This window comes from Coloeus monedula (assembly GCF_965178545.1).
Source record: "Coloeus monedula genome assembly, chromosome: 10".
Lineage (NCBI taxonomy): Eukaryota > Metazoa > Chordata > Aves > Passeriformes > Corvidae > Coloeus > Coloeus monedula.
This window is the reverse complement of record NC_138790.1, coordinates 23,205,253-23,230,765: the sequence shown is the minus strand read 5'-3', so window position 1 is coordinate 23,230,765 and position 25,513 is coordinate 23,205,253. Positions and strand designations below refer to the sequence as shown.

Genomic DNA, 25,513 nt, shown 5'->3' with positions numbered 1-25,513 from the left:
CACAGAGGAAGGAGGGGCTGGACACTAAAATTCATGCTTGAGAGATGGTTTCTTTCTTCTTTACTTTCAAAGAATTATGGAGTCCATCATTCTGAAATGAATTTGGCACTTGGTACCACCGTTACAAGAGCAGCAGCATAAAATATATTCTCATTTTAACTACCTCTGACTAATTCTATATTTAATTATATAGTTATTACAAAGCAAAAGGGGGAAAAAAGTGCTTTCTTTTATTTTTTCCTTTCCAGGAGTTGAACCTTTCATTCCAGGACCTCGGTGATCTTTACCAGGTGGAAAACTTCAAAAGAATCCTCAGAAGATTAATTCGGGTGGAAAAGCTTTGGTTGGTGGACAATTCTTTGACAGACCTAAGTGCCATAAGGTTGCCAAGGTAGACAAATTGTCCTGTTTCTATTTTTATCTAATATGATAGAAATCAAAATTTGACTTAAGTGACAGCTGGAGCAGGCTCTTGAGAACTGCCAAATCTGCTCTTTTGGGGGGGATTGGATTGGGAATCCATCAGTTTATTGCTATTCTGAGTTCATGTCATCCCTGGGCTGCAAATATCCAGTGAGGAGATCAGATGATGTGCCCTTTATTCCTGGGGGATAATTAATGAGTCTTGTCAAGTTCAGGGAGATCTGTGCCAAAAGGGGAAGTTGTTGAGCACAGAAGGAAATTCTGTGAAGATATGGTGGAACATGACCCAAGCAGAGAGGCCAAGCATGACCATGACAACTATAAATACATTTTATAATCCATCTGTTGCTACTCTGCTGTTGTGTGTTTAGGTGTATGGAGAGTTGTTATACTGAGGACAGGAATAATGATGCATCTATTGTACACCATGAAGTTGGGAATATGAAGTGCAGGGATCTGATCTGGCAGTCCATGATTAGGCAAAACCAGCACAAATGTAAAACTAGCATATAAAACCCACCCCTGTTGTTGGGATTCTGTCCCAGATGTGATAGTGATGCCATACACTTTGTACTTTACAGATGCAGGGAGCTAAATGTAAATAAAAACCACTTTACATCCTTCAAACAGCTGCCAAAGATCCCTCAGATTCAGCACTTATCTCTTGCTGAAAATAACATCGCGACCCTAAGTGGGATATCAGACTTCAGATCCACTCCACTTGAATCCCTCGTACTCAAGAGGAATCCCTGTGAGTTCCAAGAAAGATACAGACAGCTGTAAGTCTGACCTTCTCAGGGCTAACAAAAGCGATGAACACAAAAATGTGTTTGTCAGAGAGTTTAAAAGGAATAAGATCTCAAATCCAACCAGCTTTCTAAAGAAGCTTTTCGTTTTCCCATGGTTTCAACTACCTGAAATGCTTCAGGAACATGGATTAGTGAGCCATTATGTGATAAAAGTCCCAAAATATTCAGAAAGTGCCTATGATGCTTTTTAATGGCATGACTGGCAGTCCTGGAACTGAACTAAGTCCATGGATCAAGTTTAGAGACAGTGAGCAGGGCAGATAAATTAGATTCCCTTTTATTAATAGAAACTACCTATTACTCAAACTCTCTTCAGTCTCATTGTATCCCTGGTGGATTCTGCAAGGAGCCTAAATTGCATTACATGTCAGAGGCAGAATCAGGAGGATGTCTTGAAAGATGGGAGCAAAAGTAGGAGAAAATTAGGTTCCCTTCGTTTGATTTTTCTGGATTCCCTCCTGTCCCTGTGGCAGGGCTGTGGAAGCTGCTCTGCCTCGAACAGCCCCTCAGTGAAGATTGTGTTGCAGGCTTTGGGGCGTGGTGGAGACTTAACAGAGCAGCCTCAGACACTGGAAATGGAAATTCAAATCCAAGGCATTACAATCCTAGCAAATGCAGGAGAATATAATCTATTTTAAGTCTCACTCTTAGAAAATCTGCATGGTTGCATGGTTTTCCCCCCTACAAACACAGCCCAGTGTTGATATTTTAAAGATGAACCTTGCAGGGTGTGTCTGAGATGGGATACATCTCTTCCCATCGCTTCCTGGGAAGGGGGAAAAAAGAAAGGAGAAGTTTACAAAAAGTGTTTAATGCAACTTTCTGAGTTTCCAGTATGTTTTCCCTTTAGTCCAGTGGGCATCCCCTTGGCAGTGTGGTGGTGCTGGTGCTTTCCAAAGGCCTGGAGGCAAATATCAGCATGGAAGTGAAGTACATTTTAAAGGATGGATTTCACATTTTATGTGCATATCAAAGGGTCCAGGAGAACAAAAGCAGAAAAACACCTTTTAACAATTCCTAATTGTGCTTCTGCTCTCAATCTGCCAGTTCTTAGGGCAATTAAATATTGGTATTATTTGGTATTATTCTGGTATTATGTTCATTCTCAGGGTTGGAAGACAGATTCTTTAAGTGCTTTATTGAGTCTGAGAATATAAAAGTGGTGCAACAGAGTGAATCTGAGAGTTTTAATTAGCTCTTTATCAGATAAATTCTGCAACAAATGACAAATCAAGATTTCCAACAACCCAAATGTATTTTAGATATGTTTGAATCTACTGTTTCATTTTTATCAGTGTCTGTTTTCTCAACATTTCCCAAGATTATTTAATCTCAATTTTTTCTTTTGTCTCTCTTTAAGTGTATTCTCCAATTTGCCAAACCTGAAAATACTGGATGGTATCCCAAAACTGCCAGAGGACTGTTCCCCCCCTGATGTCAGTTTTTTTTACAGGATATGTACTATACTCTAGCACTGTATTTGTGTAGGATCACAACTGTGCTACAACCACCTTGCTTAAAAGACATAATAAATCCTGCTTATGGAAGTCCTTTTTTTTTCATTTTTCTGGCCAAAGAGATATTGAAACAGAAATATAACATTTTGGAGTGCATTTGTGATAGCACAGACTTCAAGTAACTATGGATATGGATATGGAAATAAGACACAATGGTATGCTGAATATCATGGGCTTGGTGTATTAAAAATATTGTGTGATTTTCTCAACTAGGAACTCAGTGTAGACAACACCTCACAATTACTGACTCCTACTGCATTTAATTAAAACACATCCAAGTTCAGACCCCAAGTTCACTGTGGGAAATGACACAGGGATGAACACCCAAAGAAAAGGAAAACAAATCCCACAACTGAATAAAAGAACCCACCCAGGTCCAAGTGCTCTTTAATGAACTTTGTACATGGGAAAATCTGAGCCACCCCAATCATTCTGACCCTTAGAAACAAAAAAATAATAATTAAAGAAGGTCTTGCTGTGGAGTTTGGTGTGGCCAGAGAGCACTGGGGAGGTAAATTGTGAAAAGGAAAGGAGTCTTTTGACTCACTGCTGGCATTGTTTAGGGATGTCCTGTTGCTTAATAGAGGATCCTCAAAGCAAAGCCACAGGAGGGAAAGACCTGTGGAAGCCAAAAAGGGATTTGTAAGGGCTCCCAGGATATCTGGATGCAATTATCTTTGAGAGGTATCTGTCCCTGGCTTTGATTGATTTGCTCTTCAATTTTAGGGGTTTTTTTCCCAACCAGCACACAAATAGCTGTGCCACCAATGGTGCAGGGGAAGAATGACAGAGTCCTGGGAACGAAGACAATTAAGAGTATTGCCTGATTCCAGAGACATCAATAAATTCTCTGCTGTGTGTTGGCTGCAGGGGCAGCTTGGTTCAGTTGCAGGGAGGAGGAATGAGAGCTCAGCCCTGCAGGGCTCTGCAGTGCCATGACTTAGCAGCAGAAAGGTCACACAGCAGCTCTAACATCTGTACTGCATCCAGGCAAGAGAAATCACCAGCTTGGAAAGTTTCCAGGCTCTCCCTTAGGGCTCTCCTTACCTCTCCCACAGCTTAGCAGTCAAAACTGGTGATCAAAATATTGCATGAACTAAATCATAAGATTCTGAAGGTATTGCAGGGTCTAGCTCAGAGGATTTTCTGCAGCTGTGACAGGAAAAGGCAATGGAGCACTGCAAAGATATGTCAGCTTGATGGTCACTCTCAGGAAATATTGTTGAAATTCAGAGAAGCAGAGCAGTATTTACATGCTCACAGGGCTTGATAAGCAGACCTGGCCAGTGGAATCCACCCCAGCACTGGGAACAGAGCACACTGTGCCAAACCCCTTCATAAACACACCCCAGAATCAGGAGGGAAATTCAACAACACACAGCAACGAGCTTTTACAGGTTCAGAGAGACATGATGTGGTTTACACAGAAACAACAAGGCAACCAGGGCTCTGAAACAGGGAAACAGAACATCATGTGCTATATGTGAAAAACTGGTCCAGAGAACAGGAATCTTTGCTATGGAGGGGATAAGAACAGAAAACATGAAAGCTTTCCATGGAGTGAGGCTAGTGGCCTATTTCAGGCCTAGAAATTAATCTGGAGATAGTTTAACACAGTAATCATTATCAAAAACCATTGTTGTGTCTGGGGATGGAAGGGTAAACACAAAGCATTAAATACATTCCTCTCAGCTGAGGATGTGTGTGAGCAAACACCATGTTCTTGGAAATAAGGCAGGGAGCTAGAGCAGAGGGGAAACAGAGCCTGAAGGACCACCCTCACTGACCAGCCTACCCTCACTGACCACCTTGTGTACACCTCACTGACCACCTTACCCTCACTGACCACCTTACTGACCCTTACCTGGCCAAGCCCAAGAGCAGAGAGCAGCTGGACACTGCTGTGGGGCTGTGTGACTGGAAATGGGAAAGGGAAACAGGCTTTTCCCAAAGTACCAGACCCTAAGGAGCGTTCAAATCAGCAGTGCTCAGATCACTACACAAAGCACTCGAGGACCAGGCTCTCTTCCCAGAATTCAGCATCAGAAAGTGAGGCTGAGATGGGAAATTGCTCCAGTCCTGTGGGTAGATGTTTCAGTTACCAGCTCCTGGTAAATTTACCACCCACTTCTTGCACGTGCAATTAGGAGCTGCTCGAGTCTCTCCTGGGAACAGGTCCAGGGGCTCTGCTGTTTAGACCTCAGTGCTGGCTCAGTCACGACAGAAAGGCACAGATGCTGATTTATTCTTTCCCAACAGGAAGTTGGTTCTGCTCTCATAATTTTTCATTTCATTATTTTAATGCTCTGGCTCTGGGTTCCCAGGGAAATATGAGGTAATACAGGGGAGCCTTGATGATTTTATTTAAAGTGCATCCAGAAGCAAGAATGTACTGGTGATGTTTGAGTGATTTTGCTGAAAAGTGGTCTAAAGGAAATCACAGAACCACAGAATGGTTTGGGTTGGAAGGGACAGAAAAGCCCATCTTATTCAGTCTCTTGCAATGGGTTACTCCAAGCTCCATCCAACCTGGCCTTGGGCACTGCCAGGGATCCAGGGGCAGCCACAGCTGCTCTGGGAACCCTGTGCCAGGGCCTGCCCACCCTCCCAGGGAAGAATTTCTTCCATCCATTCTGAAATAACAGCTGCCACCGGTGAGCTTGGTACCAAAGTGCCATGAAATCAATTTCCAATTACTTACAAAGATTCCTTTGAACCTGACATTTCATGAGCCCAACACTGTCTCATTTAGCTGCCTCTTCACTTCTCATTATGTCTAAATCTCTCAATACAGAATAGAAAAGTTTGAATAGAAAAATTTGAGCAATATGAAATCAAAACCCAGATTAATTAAATGAACAGAAAGAAAACAAGATTTTTCATTAAATCATTTATTATGATCCCAGGAATTCCAGAGCAGGGTTTAAAAGCTCTGTAATTATTACAGTTCATGGGTCATGGAAGCAAAGTTGTACCAGAGAAGAAACCATCAGGAACTGATGAGCATTTCAAAGATCATCTGCTCATATACACCTCAACTTGTAGAACATGAAGGACAAACACCCTGTGTTCCTACTGATCCAAAGTCTTTAAATCACTCAAGAAATAAAGCCTTTGAGCCAATATCCTTCCCTGGGACTGTTCACTGCAGCCCTGACTGGATGTGAGTACAGTGAAGAGGGAAGCAGGGCATTCCCTTGCAGAAGTGTCTTCTTTTAGTGCCTTCCACTGGGCTTCAGAGCCTGGGAGAGTGCACCAGAGGCAAAGCAGAGCTGATCAGCTCAGCCTGTAATCCATCATCAAAAGTGTTCATGCAAATATTCACCCCCAAATTTCCACACTGATATGGACTAAACAACTTGCCAGTGAATCCCTTGAGTTCAGCCTGGCAGTGCTGGAGCACTGAGTGGTTTTAAGGACATCACAAGGGACTTCTTGAGGTCCTTGTCAGCTCTCCGGTTGTTGTATCCATAAGAAATTTGCCTGGCGCACCCTTTGGAATGTGCCGTGGGTGTGGTCAGTCCTGGCGGGAGCTGCCCCGTGGCCGTGCCCGGGCAGCCACAGCCCCGCTGTCCCTCCAGGGGCCACCTGGCACATTCCCATGGCCAGGAAGGGCATTCCTCCTTTCCTTTGCCTGCCCTGGCTCCTGTCCACGCCAGCTGAGTGTTGGCAATGCCAGGACTGTGGTGATTTGGTGTTGGCTTTTTCCCTGACCCCACACAAGTGAGGACCCAATTCCTGCCCATGCCGGGCTCACCAGCACAGCCTCCAGGAGCACATCTTCATTCTGCTGCAAGGATGGAGGGAGGGAAAGCACTCACAAACCAGGGATCAGGTCACCAAAAAGGGCACTGTGAGGGGCTGTTAACCTTGGAGAAGCAAAACTCTCTCCCCTTCCCCCAGAGAACCTACAGTCTGAATATATCAGACTATATTAATTTTTTTTTTACCATTTCCTTCCTGGCTGTTTAAAACCAAATACCTCCTGGTCTGTGTAAGGCAGCTTGCAATCATCACCACTTAATTTTTGCTGTTCAATAAAGCATTTTCAGCATTTTTGAGTATTTCCTTGCTATCAACAGGAAAAAGGAAAAATTAACTTATTGAAAATGCTGACTGACACTTTGATCTATTTGGATGCATGTATGGGACATGCAGGGGAACATGGCAGGAAACATGGTGGAAATAAGCTATTAGGATATCCCAGATCACTCATTTTCCATTTGTAATCTATCATTCCAGGCAGATTTGTTTTGGAATTACCAGGTACACACTATATTATGCAATTGAAAGCCCTGAAGGTAAGGAAAGAAGGCCATCAACAACAAAGGCTTTGGATAAAAACAGCCTTAAAAATAAATGTACTAACCTAAACAGGGTTGAGAGAAGCTTGAACAGTAATAAATTGGGAATGACCAGAAGGTTCATGATTAGTCAAGCTACAGGAAATGGTCCAGTCAGCCTTGGGGACTGAAATCCTAGCCAGGTTTGGGGTGAGTTTTTCTGGTTCTTTTTCAGACTGATTATTTTATTTTTCTTATGTGATAACATATTTCCCATTCCTACTCTACACAAAGTCTGTTTTTTATCTAGTAGATTGCTATAATCACTCTTTACACCCCAAGCACTGAACCAGTTTAAGGATGCTCCTATTAAAAGGTGTGGACAATGAAGCCAGAGTTTCTGTGAGGCACTTTTAATTTTCTGTATAAAACGTACAACTTTCCATTTTTTCTGAGCTCAGGGAAACTCAAACAGGTGTCTGGATCTGTTCTCAGGGCTCCCAGCCCTTCCTCAGTCAGTTCTTGGCTCTCACCTTTTCTCAGCATCACACACCTTTGAGCTGTGCTCTCCCAGCTTTTGTCTCACTGCTTTTCCTGTGTCAGCTCCGTCACCCTCCTGTGGCTGCAGAGCCCTTCCCCACGCTGGGCTGATGCTTCCCAAGAGCCTCAAACTCCATCCCAGGCTGTCTCTGGGTGCTGCAAATCCATCATTGCCTCCAGACCGAGCTGTTCTCTCCTTGTCCATTCCCTGGTCCTGCCCTGCTCCTTCCAATGCCACCTCCAGAGCCACCACAGCGTTTGGGATGTCTGGTGTTGTGTAGACAAAAGGAAATTGCTGGTGGAGCAGGAAGTTCTGTGGGATTAAACAAATCAGTCAAACATCATCCTGTCTGTCCAAGCTATCCCTGATTATCTTTCAAAAGCAGAATTCTGTGTGAGGACAGATGCCTAAAGCAGGGCACATTCTACAGCAATGTGTTCAGCCTGGAGGACGTTTGGAATCTAAAAGACAAAGAACAGGTTGCTCAACCCTGCTGCATTTCTGGTACACTCAATTCAACGTTTTACCACTGGCTCCCACTCAAAGTATCTGCAGTTTGCTGTCCTCTGCTATTTTGTTTTATTTTATTATCTTCCTTTAAGCATTGCAGTAAATACAACAATAGAATCAGAGCTGAAGCTCCAAAGAGTAGATGCCTGAGGAGAAAAGGGAATATAATGTTAATTCTACAGAGGGGAGTGCTCAAAGTGCTCATCATGTCCCATACCACAAAGATGAGACTAAAATGTCCCAAGTTTTTACCGTGACAGTGTCACACTCAAGCACTCTGAACCAAAATCCTCACAGTATCACAGTGCCTAATTATTATATTTGGTGCCTAATACTTGTCAGCTTGAATGTGCCAGAATAAATCCAGGATTACATTCCCTGCAGATATAATCCCATTTATTCTAGCTAGGTTTATTTACATCACAGATGTCTGACAGTTACTGAAGAAGCCGTAATTAAACCTGCCCTAAATCTGCCTGTAAGTTCTAGGTCTTCACATTCTGATTCAGTGCCATGCCTGGATGTCTGAAGCAGTTTTGGTGCTGGATGCAGCACTCGTGAGTTCGGGCAGGGCCTGGAGGGAGCAGTTTACCTGAAGAAACGTATCCAGGTTTGTTCAGGTTCCAGCACAATTGTGTGGCTCTGCAAAGTCCTGCACAGCACTATCTGGGGACAGGGAATCATGGAATCATAGAATGGCCTGGGTTGGGACAGACCTTAAAGCTCATCCAGTTCCACCCCACAGCCATGGGCAGGGACACCTTCCACTGTCCCAGGTCACTGCATCCAACCTGGCCTGGAACATTTTCAGGGATGGGGAGTCCACAGCTTCTCTGGCAGCCTCACCACCTTCACTTCCTCCTAACACCTAACCCAAACCTGCTCTCTTTTAGTTGGAATCCAGCCCTCCTTGTCCTGTCACCCCAGGGCTTTGCCCAAAGTCCCTCTCCATCTTCCTTGCAGCTCCCTTCAGGTACTAGAAGGCCCCAGTTAGGTCACCCCAAAGCCTTTTCTTTTCCAGCCTGCACAAACACAATTCTCTCAGCCTTTCCTCGTAGGAGAGATGCAGAACAAGGTAAGCAGATCATTACTCAGTTTTTGTAGGCTGTAATCTTCGGGTTGTTAATTACTGAATGTGACTTTGCTGTTGAAAAGCAGCTGCTAACCAAGTTCTTTAAAGACTCTCTATACTGCTGAAGGTTCACACTCTCCTTGCTTTTATTCACTTTCCAGGAGCTCTGTCTGCTTCCAGCATGGACACTGTGCTGGATTTTCCCCCTGGTGCTGGGCTGGGGGTCAGGGGTGCCTTTGTGTAAGTGGCACATCTTGTTCTGTCTGCTGCCACTTGAAATCTCCCAGGAGCTGTTTCTGCTGAGTTCCCATCCAATCTCCATCCCTTTTTGTTTCTAACACAAACTGACTGTGGAGTGAGTGAATTCTGTGTGCTGTGGGGAGAAGGTGTCTTTGTGAAGCCTGTACCTGAGGAGAGTCGTGCCTCCCGGGAATAACTAATGGAATTCCTGTGCTCTTGATGTATGGTATCTGAATGGCTTCTTTCTGCAAGGCCTGTGGAGCTCCCTTAGGACTCATCTGAATTCCTCCTCCAGCCTCCTTATGTTGTTTTAATTAAGTTGTAATTCATCTCTTTCTTTAAAACAAATTGTTGTCCTCATTTACTTGGAGTCTTTTAATTTCAGTGGGGCTGCATGGCCTCTGTGCTGCTTGCAGGAGAGCCAAGGTGCAATTCCAGACAGGAGGAATCACTTCCCAGATATCCTCAGCTCTTGTCCTTTCACAGAGGTGAAGGGCAAGGCTGCTGTCACCGGCTGGGACAAGGCTCACTCTGAACCACAGGGCTTTGCAACTCCCTCAGTACTACTTTTAGCTGCTTCCTAGAGTCTCCTTTCCTTCATTTCGCTGTATAATCCTGTTAGAACAAAACCCATTGACTGGGAGAGAAGATATTCACAGAATTAGGGGCTTATCTATTTGATAGATGTCTGTCTGAGCACTGGGAACTGTCACAGCCATTCATATTGTCTCAGGTGAGATAATATGACATGAACTATCCAACAATGAGAACTGGGGAGAGCAGAGCAGCCACAAAACCCTGGCCAATGAACTGAAGTGCAGCTGCCAAAAGTTCAAATGACTTAGAGAAAAAACGGGTTTTATTCAGTGGAATGAACCACAGCCAAAAGAAACACAGATTTCACAGAAAAACACTGAACTTTTTGACAATAATAACCAGCTGCAATTTGCCACTCTTTCTTCCTTAAGCCATTCTGGGTCTCTTGGTTGTTGAGTTTTTGCTGAAAGTTGTACCCAGCATGCCTGAAAGAGCCCACCTGAGGGAGCTGGCACTAGGTCTTGGCTTTAAAGTGCCTTTTTTCCTCTTTGTGCTAATTTTTTGGGTTGTGCAAATTATTCTCCAGCGCTTCCTGCAGGCCTCAAAGAATTCCATTTCATAGGATTTCTAAAAGGGTAACATCCCCTTATTATGGAGCCCCTTAGAATTGCCTAGATGTTGATGTTAAAGATCTCTTTTAGAGTTACAGTGTGCTGTTTCTGAGGAGAGAGATTCAGCTCCCAAAACCCTCTGTGGGGCTGGGCACACTCAGAATGATGCCTCTTCCTGGTCTTAAAATCAAGAGTCAGACACGGTTAGAAGGGAAAAAGGGATTTTACTTTGGTATTTATTTTAAGGATCTTTAGGTGCACAGGTCCAGGTGGAATGCACCAAAATGCACACAGCAATGCACACCCCAAAAGATCTGGTGTAACATTATAGGTGTCACTAATCAGCAGATCTATCAAAGATTCCCCAATGAGAGGCTCAAGTGAGCCCCCCCTCCCCAAGGAGCCTTCCCCTGGCTGGTTCTATCTTAGTTTACAGAATGTGTTCTGGAGAGGACCTTGGGCTCTGGGGCACACTGATCCCTGGCTACGAAGCTTCTAAAATGTTGAGTCTCCCAGCTGAACAAACAAGTCCAAGAATGGAGGCAAAAAGCACTGAGAATACAGAAGTTGTAAAAAAGTTATAACAAGGGTACAAAAGAAAAGGCAAAAAATCATCATGGCATCAAGAGCACCCCACTCTCTCACAGGCTGTTTCTGCTGAGCACTGTTTAACCATTTCTTCCTAAGAATTATGAAATTCACATTTTCCACCTTTAATTTCACCTTCAGATGAAGCCCTATCAATACTTTCACTCCCTGGTTTGGGGGGCTGTTACCGAGAGGCCCCAGGTGCTGCCTGTCCTGTAATCAGGCATCACCTCTTGCTGCCAAAGGCAGCTGGGGCTGAGCTCCTCTCCCAGGTGGATCTTGTTGCTGGCATTTATTGTGGTGCTCAGGCTGGGGTAATTCAGTGCTGACCCATGGACAGAAAGGATGGACATCACCTCCTGGGACAGTTCAGGTTGGAATGGATCCTTCTGGAGGCCACCTGGACCAGCCTCGCCCAGGGAAGGGGAGATGCTGCACCCCAAAGGTGCCCAGGTTTCCCCAGAAACTGCTGGATGTCACCAGTGTTTGTGGATCAGTGCCTGTTACACCAAGGATCTGTTTGCATGTCCCCTCTGGCCTAAGGGCTGTGCTGGAAATGCCTGGGGTGAGTGCAGGGCTGGCATTGGGAGCAGCTGTAATGTCCCAGGAGTGCCAGACTCTGCTTTGCTCAGGTACCAGGTCACAAACAGAAGGGGGCTTGATGCAACAGGTATTTACCCAGCACTTTTCCCAGATGGAATAATGTCCAGCACAGCTTTTTCATCCCCTCAGCTGCCAGTGGGGATCAGGCTGTTATATACAGAGGAAAATAGTTCTCATCATCAGTTTTTGAGGGTTTTGTTGTTAAGTTTTCCTTGTATGATGGAGAGTCTATGCTGCTTTAACATTACACAGTGTCTCAGCTCCTAATCCTTTCACAATGAAGCAAATATATTTTGCTAGAGAGATACCAGAAATCCTGCTTGAAACACAAAGCAAAGCCAAACAACAGCAGCAACAAAATTCTTGTACAATGAAATTGCACGAGGAACACTGAGGAAGCATTTCAAAGGCAGTGAAACCTCTCCACAAAGGTAACTCCAGCCAGCAACCACTGTCTGCAGGAATGGTTTTAAAGTATTTCCACAGTTTTCATGCTCTTTTCTTTGACCTTTAGTTCAAGGCCATCTGTGCTGAGCAGCTGATTCTTGTGGTCCCTTGAGTGGCTGCTGTTGTTAGGCTTCAGAGTGTATAATGAGGACTAAAACCTGTTGGAAGAATACACTTTTAAACCTTCCTCCTATCCAGATAAAGTTTGATATAACTAATTTAGCCCCTGGAGGAACAAGTCTATTAGCCCTTTGATAGCTAATTTAATTCCTGATAATTTATTGTGCTGGATTCGTTGGGAAAACAGATTCCAGCACCTTTTGGAGAATAATAAAAAATCATCAGGGGAACAAAAACACTATGGAAAAGGAAAATAGTTGAAAGATGAGGTTGAGAGAGCTGGAAGTGCCTGCCTGGCGTGTGTTGTGTGAGGAAATTGGCAGCCCGAAGGGGGATCTGAAGGCAAGTGCAGAGTCTGGGGAGAGGATAAGGGGAAGAGCCTGGCTTGAGGGAAAATAAAGTTTTTTTAGGCTGTGTTTTGGCAGTTCCTGCTTTTCACTGTCAGATAAAAAGGTATGTGATGAAGAAAGGGGCAGTGGTTACATCTGAGTTTGCTTTTTTTTCATAACCTCAGGGATTTTTGTCACTTATTTGATTTTTAGCTGTTGTTCCCATAGACCTTCATCTCTGGGTATGGCCACAGAGTGCTGATTTGTGCAGATCCCCTGCTGGCTCCTGTTGTTGACTCTGGAGCTGGTGCTGTGCTCCCCAAGTGCCCAGCCAGCATCAAAGCAAGTTCTGTGTATGGAAATCCAAAAGGAGGTCACTCATTGGCACTTGCTGTGTTTCTGACATACAAGGCTGGGGAAAGGTTCTGCCAGTGAGCTCAGGGAGGAGCAAAGCTGCTCCTGTTTGCAGGACATCCTGCTTTTTAACCTGCAGTGCCCTCACACTCAGCACAGTCACCAAAGTCCACCTCTGAAATCTGTGTCCTTTCCTCCCCTGATGAGTTTTGTAGCACCACAGTTGCTGCCAATCTGATTTGATGACTGCCATGTGTGAGCAATTTCCCTGCCAGAAACCCAGCTAGCAAACACTGCAGCTTCCTGCTCTGGTCAGGCCTGGATCAGGACAAAATTTCAAGGCATGTGGAAACCCTTCTCCTGTTTCCTTCTGTAGCCTTGTCACAGGCTTTTGTGTCAGTGTTCAGGCAGGCTGCTTCCTCTCTCTGTCCCTCCTTCTTTAAGGTACAGCCACAGTGTTATTAGGGAATAACTTGTCTGTCTGAAGCAGAAGGTGCTTAGAGAGCAGAACACACAGCAACAAACCCAACGTTTTAGAGCAGTGTTTGCACAGTCAGCCACTCCAGCAGCACTGTGGATCTCAGTGGGATGAGCCCTGTGAGGATTGAGAGGCTTTCTGTCACCTCAGAGTGCCCTGAACACCTTGTGGGCATATCCCTTCTGGCTGATTCTCCCTGTTGGAGGAGTGGCTGTGCTGGGAAAGCAGTGCTGCCCACAGGAGCAGGTCCAGGGGATGGAGGCAGCTCCCAAAAATCCAGTTCCTTGCAGAGGCACAGCTGTCAGGGCTGACAGGTTGTTAGAGATTCATGTTCACTTATGAGCCATGAAATAAAGCTCATCTCCCCAGCAATTTATTGCTATGCAGTGCTATTGATTTTTATGGGAGCTGCCTGGTGTTTCATAGCAGAGTGTAATTCTGCTCCTTTTTTCCTGGACATTTCCAATTTGCCTATCGTTCACTTAATGGCTCAGCCAAGAGCCCACTGAGCTTTTTATAGTATTTAAATGGGAGACATTAGCATGGCGTGGATGCTTTAATACACCTATGTATGAATCTTTAATACATTCTTATTGATCAAGTCCTTGTATGATAACAGAGATCTGTCCTCCCTGTTTACACAGCCAGAAGGGAAAATTATTGCAAATGTCATGTGCAGGATTTAGCAACAAGGGACTCAAACCCACTTACTCTAAGTTGTAGAATCACAGAATAGTTTGGGTTAGAAGGGATCTTAAAGATCATCTGGTTCCAACCTTTCCCCTGCCATGGCAGGGACACCTTCCACTGTCCCAGGCTGCTCCAAGCCCCATCCAGCCTGGCCTTGGGCACTGCCAGGGATCCAGGGGCAGCTGCAGCTTCTCTGGGACCCTGTGCCAGGGCCTCAGCACCCTCACAGGGGAGATTTCCTTCCAATATCCCATCTAACCCTGCTCTCTGTCATTCCCTTTGTCCTGTCAATCCAGTCCCTCCTAAATAGTCTCTCTCCATCCTTCTCGTAGCACCCTTCAGGTCACAATTAGGTCAGCCCAAACTCTTTTCCAGGCTGAACAACCCCAGTTCTCCCAGCCTTTCCTCATAGCAGAGATGCTCCATCCTTCTGCTCAGCCTGCTGTCCTGACTCCTGGATCCTTTGAGAATGTTTTTGCTCCAGTTTGTGTTGGAGTTTTTGTGCCCAGGAGGAGCCCTGTGTCTCTGCCTCTCTGTTACTGGTTCTGCCCAGCTCTGTTTGGGCTGGTGAGGTTTAATCCTGCTCTGCACCGAGCCTTGATTTACAATTAGATGAGAATTGTTGCAAAGGAGCTAAAACAGGTGGTAGGGTTTAAAAGGCCCTCAAGGAAATAATTAATTTATGAGGGTAAATTGTTGGTAAGATGATGTGAGCGTGTGGAAACAGCTCTCGGGGTCATTAAAAAACAAGAACAGATTTATTGACTGATCAGATGTCAATAAGCTTCCCTTACAAGCGTGGACATTGTATCCTGTGAGGGAGCTGGAACGGGCAGGGGAGGGATCTGCATTGCTGATGCAATATTAAACAGAATTCCTCTCTACTTAATCCTCTTATTAGGTATTGCATTTCTTGGCCTGTCAGTGTCTGCTGCCTGTTGGGGAGAGCCAGGAAGGGAGCGAGCTGCTGCTTTTTGAGCACATTTAAATGGTCTGCATACAAAGGCATGATCCAGCAATCCGCTTGCATCGGTGCCGTGCCTATTCCCAAATAGGCCCAAATCTTGTGAGGAATGGGGAAAATTCACTCAAAAGTTTCCATTTTCCACCCTGACAGTGGGATGGATGTCCTGCCCTGCAGAAGATGGATGTGCCTTGCTCGCTGGCAGCTCAGTTATTGAGTGTGAGACTGATAACACAAAATGAGGGTGGCCTTTCCCTCCCTATCCAGAAGGAACCAAACAAACCAAGCCCTTCCTGTGAGGCCCGAAGCCTCGATTTCTTGTTTTTCTGTGTTCTCCTTGCCTGGGATGAAATCTGTGGGCTTTGGAGGCAGGGAGGATGCTCCAAACCCCACTGCCCACAGCAGAGGGGGTCAATGGGTGGCTGAGGGATCAGCCAGCACAAACAGGCAGGGAACTTCTGCAGGTCCCCTGGAATCTGCCCCAGTGGCAGCCCCTTTGGCTCTGAGCACAATTACCCCAAGAAAACACTGTCAGAAGGAAAAACGCAGCTTTATGGAGGCAAGGCAACAAAACTGGAAGCTGACTCTGTACTTCTACTTGATGTGAATGCTGCTTTCCAGAGGAGGCACCTTTAGCAAAGCCCAGCTGCCTGGGAACAGGAAGAGGTGATGCAGGATGAGCAAATCACAGACCAGGTTAATGACCAACAGAATTAGCAGTTGTGGGATTACCCTCTAAGGGAAAAAATATTGATTTTTATTTAATTTTTTGTCCTCAGCTGCTTAAACTACCAGCAACCCAAGCTAGAGCTTAAGCTGTGATGCTGTACCTGGAATGAAAAACATCACAGCTGTTGCACACCAAAGAGATTTAAGGCACCTTTCTGGAAAGCCAGGGCTCTTTGAAATATTCATGAATCTTTAGCAGTTTCCTGAGATACAGAGGAATGTCAAATAATCTTCTCTTCTTTTTCCACACTGGAAGGTTTAATAGCTGGAGCTGTGAAACCTTTGCTACCCAGCAAGATGGAAATGCCCCCTTCCTTCTCTCCTCATGACACTGATTGTAATTCCTGTAATGCTGATGGTCCCTCAGAACAGGGGCAGCTCAGGTTTGGAGCTGAGGTTAATTTAATGGAGATGTTCCCTGCAAAGGCTTCAGTCCAAGAGGCTCAGTAAAGCAGTTTGTAGTGGTAAGGGGAAGACCTGAGGTGTCAGTGCACACATCCACAGGGATCCACACGGAGCACTGGAAAGCCAGAACAACTGCTGAGGGCAGGAATGCTGAATAGGGGGAATAAAACAGGGTAAGAAAGGCTGGAACTGGCCTTTGTGTTGCATTTAGGCAGCAGTAGAGCAGAGGTTTCTTTGAGGCAATCTGACAGGAAGCTTTGGGTGGAGAATGCAGCAGGCACAGAGGTAAATTGCAAATTTAACCATGTTTGCTGCAAGGAGAAGCCTTGAGGGGGATGTGTGACAGTGTGGAACCACCATGCAGAATAACCTGGTGAGCTGCTAATTACAGAACAGTCCAAATAAATGTGGAAACTGAAGCAGGATAAAAGTTATGGCCTGTTCTTTCCTCATCCTTGCACTGAGACCCCTTGCTTTGCAACAGAGCCCTCAAATAACCCCCAGGAACTCAGGTTTTTAGGCTTTGGAGATCTCCTGGTTGGGCTCCTGAACCCCTGTAGAAAAACACCAGAGTAATTTCTCAGTTTTGAAACTGCTGAAAATTTTTCCAATATTCTTATTTTAAATTCTTTCTAGAATAAATCTCAATGCCTCTTCAGGAACAACGTGGATTGGGGCTTTGCCGATCTGTCACTGTGAATTATAACACTTCTACAAAGACTTTCTTCAAATCACAGCATTATTTTCAACAAATTTATTTTAAAACTCATCAAAATATTGATTTTGAGGTTGGAAGCATCTCAACATTTTTCATTATTGCACCACATCCCTTAATTTTACTAGCAAAGCAATCCATTAACGTGGCCATCTGGCATGGCATAAAACAGGGAGGGGAACCATTTCCATTTCCAATTTGCTTTTGTTTTCTAGAGCATTTGGCGGCCCAAGGAGTGCAGTTGGCTTTTCTGTGCCACATAATGCTTGTGCTCATCAGGGAAAGAGGTCAGTGGGATGCAGATATTCATAAAGGTCTGTCTTGGGTTGCAGGAGAGTCTGGAAACTCCAAAGTGAGCTCATCCACAAGAGGCTTTTGCCCAAGGCTCAGGTAAGTAGAATTCTGCACAAATTACTTCCTCTAATACAGATTCGTGTATATCTGTGTATTCATGGATGGAGAATTCCAGGATGGTTTGGGTTGGAAGAGACCTTAAAGCTCATCCCACCCCTGCCATGGGCAGGGACATCTCCCACTACCCCAGGTTGCTCAAGGTCTTATCCAACCTGGCCTTGGACACTGCTGGGGATGGGGAGTCCACAACCCCCCTGGGAAACCTGTTGCAGTTTCTAACTACCCTCATGGTAAAGAATTTCTTTTAATAACCAGCCTGAATTTCTCTTCTTCCAATTTGTACCCATGTCATATATATATATATGTGTGTATATATATATGAAACCATCCCAGCTTCATGCATGGGAGCTGTCACATTTCTCACCTGTCCCAACAAATTGCTCCCTGAAATGCAGGAATTCCACTGGAATGCCTGCTGTACACAAACAGCTCTGGGCTCCTGCAGCCAGGAGTGTCCTGCACAGGGGTGACCTGGGCCCCTCACCACAGCTGCAGCTTTCCAGGGGTCCTCTGCATCCTCTGCTGGGAAAGATTGAGCTTGGCTTTTCCACAGGTCAGGAAGACCCTGCAGGCCTTGCCCTTCTCTCTGACACCAGTGGGATAATGGATCCCACACAGTCTGGGAGTTAACTCCATAATCCATAATTCCATAAAGCTGACGACTTTGTTCTGCTGAGCACCCAGCAGCAGCATCTGTTCATTAATTAAGGATGCTTCCTCTTCCAAAATGCCATCTATGACTATTTTTTGTTCTTTTGGTACAAGACCGTGGATAAAAGTCCCTGGGAGATTTAACCTTTCATCAAAGCTCACCTTTTTATCTACTTCAGCTCATAGCTACCCTCAGAACTGCACTAAAGGCAGCTCTCTGATCCTATGGCAGCTTTTCCAGGCTGTCAGCTCTGGGATGGGCATTCCCTGGAGGGGCTGCTTCTGCAGCTCTGAAGGCACCAGGAGGGTGTTCCAGGCATTTCAAGGTGCTGTGGTCACGTATGTGGCTGACAGACGGAGCATTTATGATGGAAAAATTGTCCTGATAGTTTTGCCAAGTCTGAAACTTTGATGGAGCAGAAATTTGGTCGGTGGAAATGCAGATGTGGAGCTGAGGAAACACAGCTGGCAGCGGGGGGGGGGGCGAGGCAAGGCTTGTACACATGAGGGATGGAGACTAAAACAGTGAGAGATCACCCCAGGTCAAAACTCTGTGGAAAAATGGGGTTTTGACCTGACAAAACCATTTACTGTGTGGTTGAAAACATGCAGAAGATCCAGTTTTATACTGGTGATGGTGATCAGAAAGTTCAGCCTGACTCTGGGGCTAAATTTGGGTTCAGTCTGGAGGTTTCCTCTCAAAACCCTTGTCCAAATCCCTGTGCTGGCTTCTCTCTGCACCTCTCACTGCAGTGGGGTTTAGCACTTCCTTAAAATGGTTTGAGAACAAAATATGCATTAAAGTCCAATGATGGTGTTTCAAGGAAGGATAAGTTATTGATGCCAGAATGCCTGTGGATTTTCTGTGGCGTGTTGCAGCACACAGGAACAAGTAAAGCTGTTGTTCCTCTCATCAGCTGAGTCCCTGACCATAACAGAGCTGATAGATCCCTATCATGTGAACTTCTAAGGAAAAAAAACCCCAAACTTTATTAGCAGATACGGCAAAATTATTTGGCTTTTTTATTCTCTTCAGTCGTGATGATGATGAATAATGCTGCATTTGAAGCAGCAAGAAGGGAACTCTGTCTGTGGGCTGCTGCTGTGTCACATGTACCAAGGGGCAACTTTTTCTCCTGCTCTGGCCGCACAGCTTTGGTTTCTCACTGCCCTCAGCCTGCAGATGCTGTGTCTGTGCATTTATTCCCGATGCAGCAGAGTGAGCAGCTCCACGAGCTCTGTAAACACTGACTTTACGTGCTCAGACTCGCAAAGCTGAGGGAAGGTCGTTTTTTAGCAGGGAGTGCCCTGCGGCTCCTTCCCGTGGAAACCTGAGCAGAAGTGCATCCAACGTGTCAGCCCCGAGTTTGTGCTTCGGTGACAAACGGATTTATGGGCTGTGGTCCTTCCCTGTTTGCCTTTAATGGCAACACCCCACAGAGCAGCCCCACCGAGGCGGGCTCTGCAGCATTCCCTGATCCATGGAATGAATCCCACTGGATTTTATTTTTTGCACTGTGTTATTTCTTCACCTGTTCATGGCTAGAGCACCTCTTACCATCCTCTTGAGTGACCTTTCAGCTTCTGGTAGGCAGGATTCTCTGGTGGTGCCCGAGCTGGGGCTGAACCAGAGAGGCTTTTCAAAGATGTGATCAAAAATCTATCGCAGCCTTTAAATTAATTGCTGCAATTACTAATTAATGACTAAACACACTAGTTCTGGTCTGAGTTTTTTGTGTTTCAGTGGGGGCTGAGGGCTCCTGCCTTGCTGGGTGTTTCCATGTGTGTGTTCTGAGGCAAGGCACCACGAGTCTCCTCTCCCGAGCTGGCTGTAGCATGAACCTTCTCTCCACAAGCAGAGTTTTCCCAGTGCTCTCCCCCTGCTGCCTGAGCTGCCTCCAGTATTTTGATGAGTGCCTGCCAGCCCTGGTCACAGGATGCTGACGGCACTGCTGAATCCCAAAGTGATGGAACTTCTCCCTTTGAATTCCAACTTCCACTCTCGTTAGTCCTAAACCAGAGCACCACGCTGGGATCACACTCTGTGAGCTGGGAAACAGCAGTTCCCTGTGCTGATCATCCTGTGCTCCAGGGCTGGAGCTGTGGCCCATCCCCACTTGGTTCTTAGGTCACAGAAATTTATTAAATTCATTAATTCATTAAAGCCAAGCATTTGGCATTCCCTGAATTCCAGGGATCGTAGGGCAATGAGGACCAGCTCAACTCAACCCCATGGTCCCCTGGGTGTGGCACTAAGTGACCCTTGTCAGGCACAGAAGTGGGAATATCCATTAACAAAAATATTCCATGTCCCTGCAAATGCTGCCACGGCTCCATCCCATCCCCTGTCCATCCCTGCTTCCTGTATTCAAATGGAATCCAAACACATCATTAGGAAAACCAACACAAACCCTCACGCTTGTGAAAGATCAGTAACCACATTCTGGTTTATTGACTGCAGTCAAGTTTTATTATGCCTCAAATAATTAAATACTGCAACCATGACATTAAAAATACAGGCCAATTTACCAAAATAATTGTATTCTGAAGATTATGTACATATTATACATTTTACAGTCTCATGTAAACTTTTTTTTTTTTTATACATAAGGTAAATCTGATTTATGGTAACTAGAAAACCCAAAATACTCACTGACAAAAATCTTCCTATGAAACGTAAGCACTGGATCTGGGACAATTAGGAAAATTGCAAAGAATGGGAACCAACTATAAAACATAATATAATCAAGTTAGTAGAAAAATGAATTAAATTACATTCATATAAAAAATTGAACTAAAAACATTGCTATGCATCATTATAAAAAAACAAAAAGGGAAAAACCCCCACTCCCTCTCCCTTTATATATTAACACAGCCTTTGATGGGGAGCTCCCCTGTGCCTCATTTCCAGCAATGGGGCATAGCCTGGGAAATCCAGATTCCCATTCTCCTTTACCATATATTAAATAACTAGTGTCTGTACCAATACAAATATTGTATAATTCATGCACTGGGATTATGTTCAGAGTAGCCCACACCAAGGCACAATTTTTGTGTCATTCCCCCCACCCCCCCCTCAGGTTTCAGCATGCAGTGCTGGAGATGTTTGCTGGGCTAAACAACTTCTGTGGGCTCTGGCTCGAGTCTGAGTCTCACCCTGGGGCACACAGAAATCCTTCCAGCAGGTATTTTTTAATAAATAAGGAAAAGAAGGTAAAGGCCTTAGTTGAACATCCTGCACCAACTGTGTCAGCTCAGCTACCACACCCTCCAGGAAACATGGCACTGAGGCAACATCATTGTGGTTCTGGTCAAATATTCTATGTATTAACCAGGACAAGGAAATTGCTGCTGCTGTAAATCTCCATCCCTGTGACAGCTGTAATGTTTTGATTTGGCATAATGGAGCTCCAAGTCTAAATTGGTTTTTAGCTCCCAGCTCCTCTCAGCACAGCCCCATTTGCATGAGCAGCCAGGTACTGCTGTAACTGAAGTACCTGGGAATGCTCGTTAAAATAAATGCATAATTGAACCGTACCTAAACAGCTGCCAAAATTAACAGCTGGTAACTTGGCTGCATTCTGAAGGCTTGTAAAATTTGCATATTTTATAACTGTTCTGCACCTAGAAAAGGCCTGGTCCTGCAAGGAGCTCGGCCCGTGCTTGTCTTTGAGGTTACAAGGAATAGCCAGCCCTTGGTCAGAATAAATCCATGGAAGACAACAAACTGGAGTGACTGAAGTCAACTGGACTTAGGCACTAGGAATATTCCTTCAGTGTTGAGTGTACCTGACAGGACACCAAACATTCTGTCAGACCTGGACAAGGTGAAAGTGGATCCAAAATGGCCTCTCTAAGCCGTGCCCAGAGTTAGAAAAAATTCAACCTAGAGGATGTCTGTTTATGTACAGCCTGGATAGAAAAGAAATCCTAATCTAGAGTATCAAAATACTGGATTCATATAAACACAGGAGAGCATCTAATAGAAAAGTAAAAAGTGGAAAACACAAGTTTTGGTTGGTTTTTTTTGGAAATTAAATACCCTAAAAAAAGTTGGTTTGTAAAAAAAACCACCAAAAACTACAACAGGAATTTGTGTACTGGCAAAGGAAAAATGAAGGGGGGACTACATCTCCCCTCGTCTGCGAGTTTTTGCTGCAACAGCTCTGCCTTCCTCCTCCTCCTCCTCCTCTTCCTCCTCATAATTTTCTTCATGAATTTCTTTCTGGTTGTTGTCTTCTTGCATTTCTTGCTCTTGGTCTGTCCCTCTGTTATTCTTTTCATCTGCCTGATTGGGGAAAACAAAACAAACTTACACACAGATTCAGTGCCAGTTCCCTTACAGCTTGTTTTAGGGCAATGAAATGATTTTCAGCTGGAGTTGTGAGAGCTGATGGGCAGACACAGAAAAAAAAGATTTTCCAAGGCCTCCAGGGAGCAAGAACTGACATGGAGATGGAAGAGTGAGCAAAAGGAAGCTGGGACAGCATGAAATGTTGAGGTCTATGATCCAAAGCAATCTAGAACCATTACTATGTCACATCCCTGTGCCAGGATCAGTTGTGCTCAGGGTTTGATCCTGTCCTGAGCCCTGGGCTTGCACAAGACTCACATTTTCCTCGTTTTCCCCATAGGGCTCCTCAGCATTGTGCTCCAGCTCTCGCTTCTTCTCTTCAGTCAGATCTTCCTGCACCTACAAGGCACAAGAGATGTTCTGTGTGGTTTAATTGCCTTTTAAAGAGTGGCCTGTGGCATAACAGGGCACATTTTCACAGTGATGTTTTTTACAGAATGAAGATTCTAAAGAGGGGAGAAGAGAGCATGGAGAGGTTAAAGGAGGATAAAAAGAACCATAACCACCCAACAATCAGGAAAGTCACTTCTGAGCATCTAACTTTTAAATACAATGCTCACAATGTCTTCAGTGCTTCCTTGGAGAGAGCAGGTCATGCTGAATCTGTGTCCCTGATGTTCAGCTTTTGGATCTCTCATTCCTTCCTGTTCTGTCAGCACTATCCCTCAATTCCATGCCCCTATTCCCATGTTAGATGCAAATTTGAAAGAGAAATGTTTTGAAGTAAACTTGATTTCCTTTTGGAAAGTGCTGCTGTGCTTATCTGCTTCTAACAGTGCCCTGTGAGCTGGGCCAGAGGCATCCATCACACCAGGATCACTTTGGGAAAGATCTGAACAGCACTGGGTAATATTTGAGTCAACCTACTAAAGAAACTGATCCCCATTACAGCATCTCACGTCTCTCTTAATTGCTCACTCAATCCCTGCTGCCTCTTTCCTACTTCCAGTAAGCACAGTGGGCACATCCTTTATGAGATGTGGATAAATTGTTTCCTGGAAGCCAAAGAGCAGCTGCCAAAGGCCAGCTCTGCCCAGTTCCCAGTGGCCTGGTTGGATGGAAGCAGCACTGTTTTGCACTGGTGAATGCTAAGTGCATCCCAGCTAATCCAAAGTGCTCCCCATGAGGGAGCAACAGCAGCCAGTTCCAGGGTTTTTATTGAAAGGGATTTTGTGGGAAGCAGAAACAAAGGGATTGATCAGGTACTACTGAGGGGCTGTGGGGTGGATCAGGCTGGTGCCTGCACGATGAGCATGACATGAAGGAGAAAGTCCCTTCCCTCCCTCTCTCCTCCAGCTCAGTGTTCTGTCAGCTTCCTGAGCAACCCCACGAATTGCAGCTCGGATTGCTCAGGAGGAGCACAGATAAATCAAAGTCACAGCTAAAGAGTAAGTAAGTGGCCAAGGAAGCAGTTTGCTCAGAACTGCAGTGTGTGATTAGAGATTAATGAGGTTTTCTGTGACCTTGAGGTTTCCAGGAAATTTTCCTTGTGTTGTGAAAGGCTTAATCTTTTCAATTATTGCACAATTAATGCTGTGTGGCATGGAAGACTAATGGATTGCAGCACAGGAGCATGAGTAACCCAGAGTGTATCCAGAAGGGGACAGAAGAGTAATGGCAAAGACTTCTCAGGTTTGTTAAAGTCAGACAAAGTGATTTGGGTTCATCCTGCAGTTCTAAAAGATACCAAGGTTGAGTGTTAATGGAGCTGTGCTCTGCTACCTGAGCCTACACCTGCCCTAGGTCTGTGTTCTTACCTCCTCTTCTCCCTCTTCCTGGTATTGCTCATCCACATTATCCTCCTGCTGGTCAGGATTTCCTGCCATCTGCACAAAGATCACATAAAAATTCAGTTCTATGAGCTTGCCTAATAACCAGAGGGCTGAAGATTAAAGCTTCTTGTTCTGGAACTAAAACTCTCTGTAAAGCTGAAGTAACAATAATGGCAGGAGAAGTTTGAGTGCATTCATTAGCAGTAGTGAGAGCCCAGCTCTGTGATTTAAAATTGCCCTCAATTAAAGAATAGCAGGATGAATATGAGAAAAATCACTTCACAGAATAAAGCAAGATTTTCCATACTAAGCAGGAAGACAATGGAATATTCACACCATTAAAGACCAATACCATAAAAATACAGACTCCCTCTGCCTGGAGGAGTTTACAGCTCCAACACAGTTGAAATGTGCAGCTTTAACCTCTTGAAGGGGCCCTAGAGGTGCCTCCTTTGCCTTTACCCACCACCAAGTGCTCTTCCATTCCTGGATGTCCTTGTTTCTGACCCATTTCCTTGTGCTTTTCATTTTCATCAGGGAGGTTTTCTTCTCTCTCTTGCCCAGCTTCTTCAAATTCATCTTCTCCCTGATTATTGGGGTCATCAGCAGGATTCACATCTTCCATGGCTGCCTTCTGTAATTTACAGAAGTGAGTGTTAAATACTTTTAGCTCATGGTCCAGCTGCACTTCCCTTGAAGGAACAGCAGCATGAGCTGTCAGAGCCAGCCCCATCCCCACTGGCACCAGCTGGAATCTCTGCAGGATGAGGGGTCACTGAGGTACCTCAGCAGTGAGCAGGGACAGAGGTGCAGGCACCTGTCTGCTAAAACCACAGTGAATCTGAGCACTTCTGTCAGAGGCTGCTGAACAACTCATGTTTAGTGACTACCTGACAGTGCCTGATAAGGCCATGTGAACAAAGATAAGACTTTAATGCTCACATCTCCAAATGGGATCCTTCAGTATCAGCCTGTCCTGCTCTATTGACCTTGGCTGTGTCTACAAGAAAAGAGAACACTCACTTTTCATCTTTGCCATGCAGAAAAGGAGCATTTTCTGTCTGCTTATCATTCAGTAAAAGCAGTTTTATATCTTTATAGCCAACAAGTCAAAGATCACTTAGAATACTCACAGTGCACCTTAATTTGCTGAAGGGGAGGGGAGTAAGGAAGATGCACCTGATGTTCACAGCACCAGGTAAGCTGGACTTTGGGGGAAGGCTCAGGGTGATTCTCCTGCCCCAGATCTCTGTGCAGTCGATATGAGGGCTCAGTTCAGTGCTGACCTACTTCCTCCTTCAAAACCTCACACCTCTGCACTGACTCCAGCTGGTTACAGTGACTCTTGAGTTGGCCT

At 45.1% G+C, this 25,513-nt stretch overlaps 1 protein-coding gene across 2 annotated transcripts in view; it reads right to left on the bottom strand.

The window, feature by feature from the left end:
* Positions 1–22,144: 22,144 nt before the first annotated feature.
* Positions 22,145–25,513, bottom strand: part of GOLIM4 (golgi integral membrane protein 4) — a gene marked incomplete at its 5' end in the record, with an annotated part of 28,193 nt that continues 24,824 nt past the window's right edge. For both annotated transcript variants that reach the window (XM_082288443.1, XM_082288444.1), the window contains 4 exons: positions 22,145–22,318; positions 22,643–22,723; positions 24,142–24,210; positions 24,623–24,790. In XM_082288443.1, the coding sequence (XP_082144569.1) occupies positions 22,157–22,318; positions 22,643–22,723; positions 24,142–24,210; positions 24,623–24,790 (480 nt within the window). In that variant the 3' untranslated portion in view covers positions 22,145–22,156. The remainder of the gene's footprint in view (positions 22,319–22,642; positions 22,724–24,141; positions 24,211–24,622; positions 24,791–25,513) is intronic.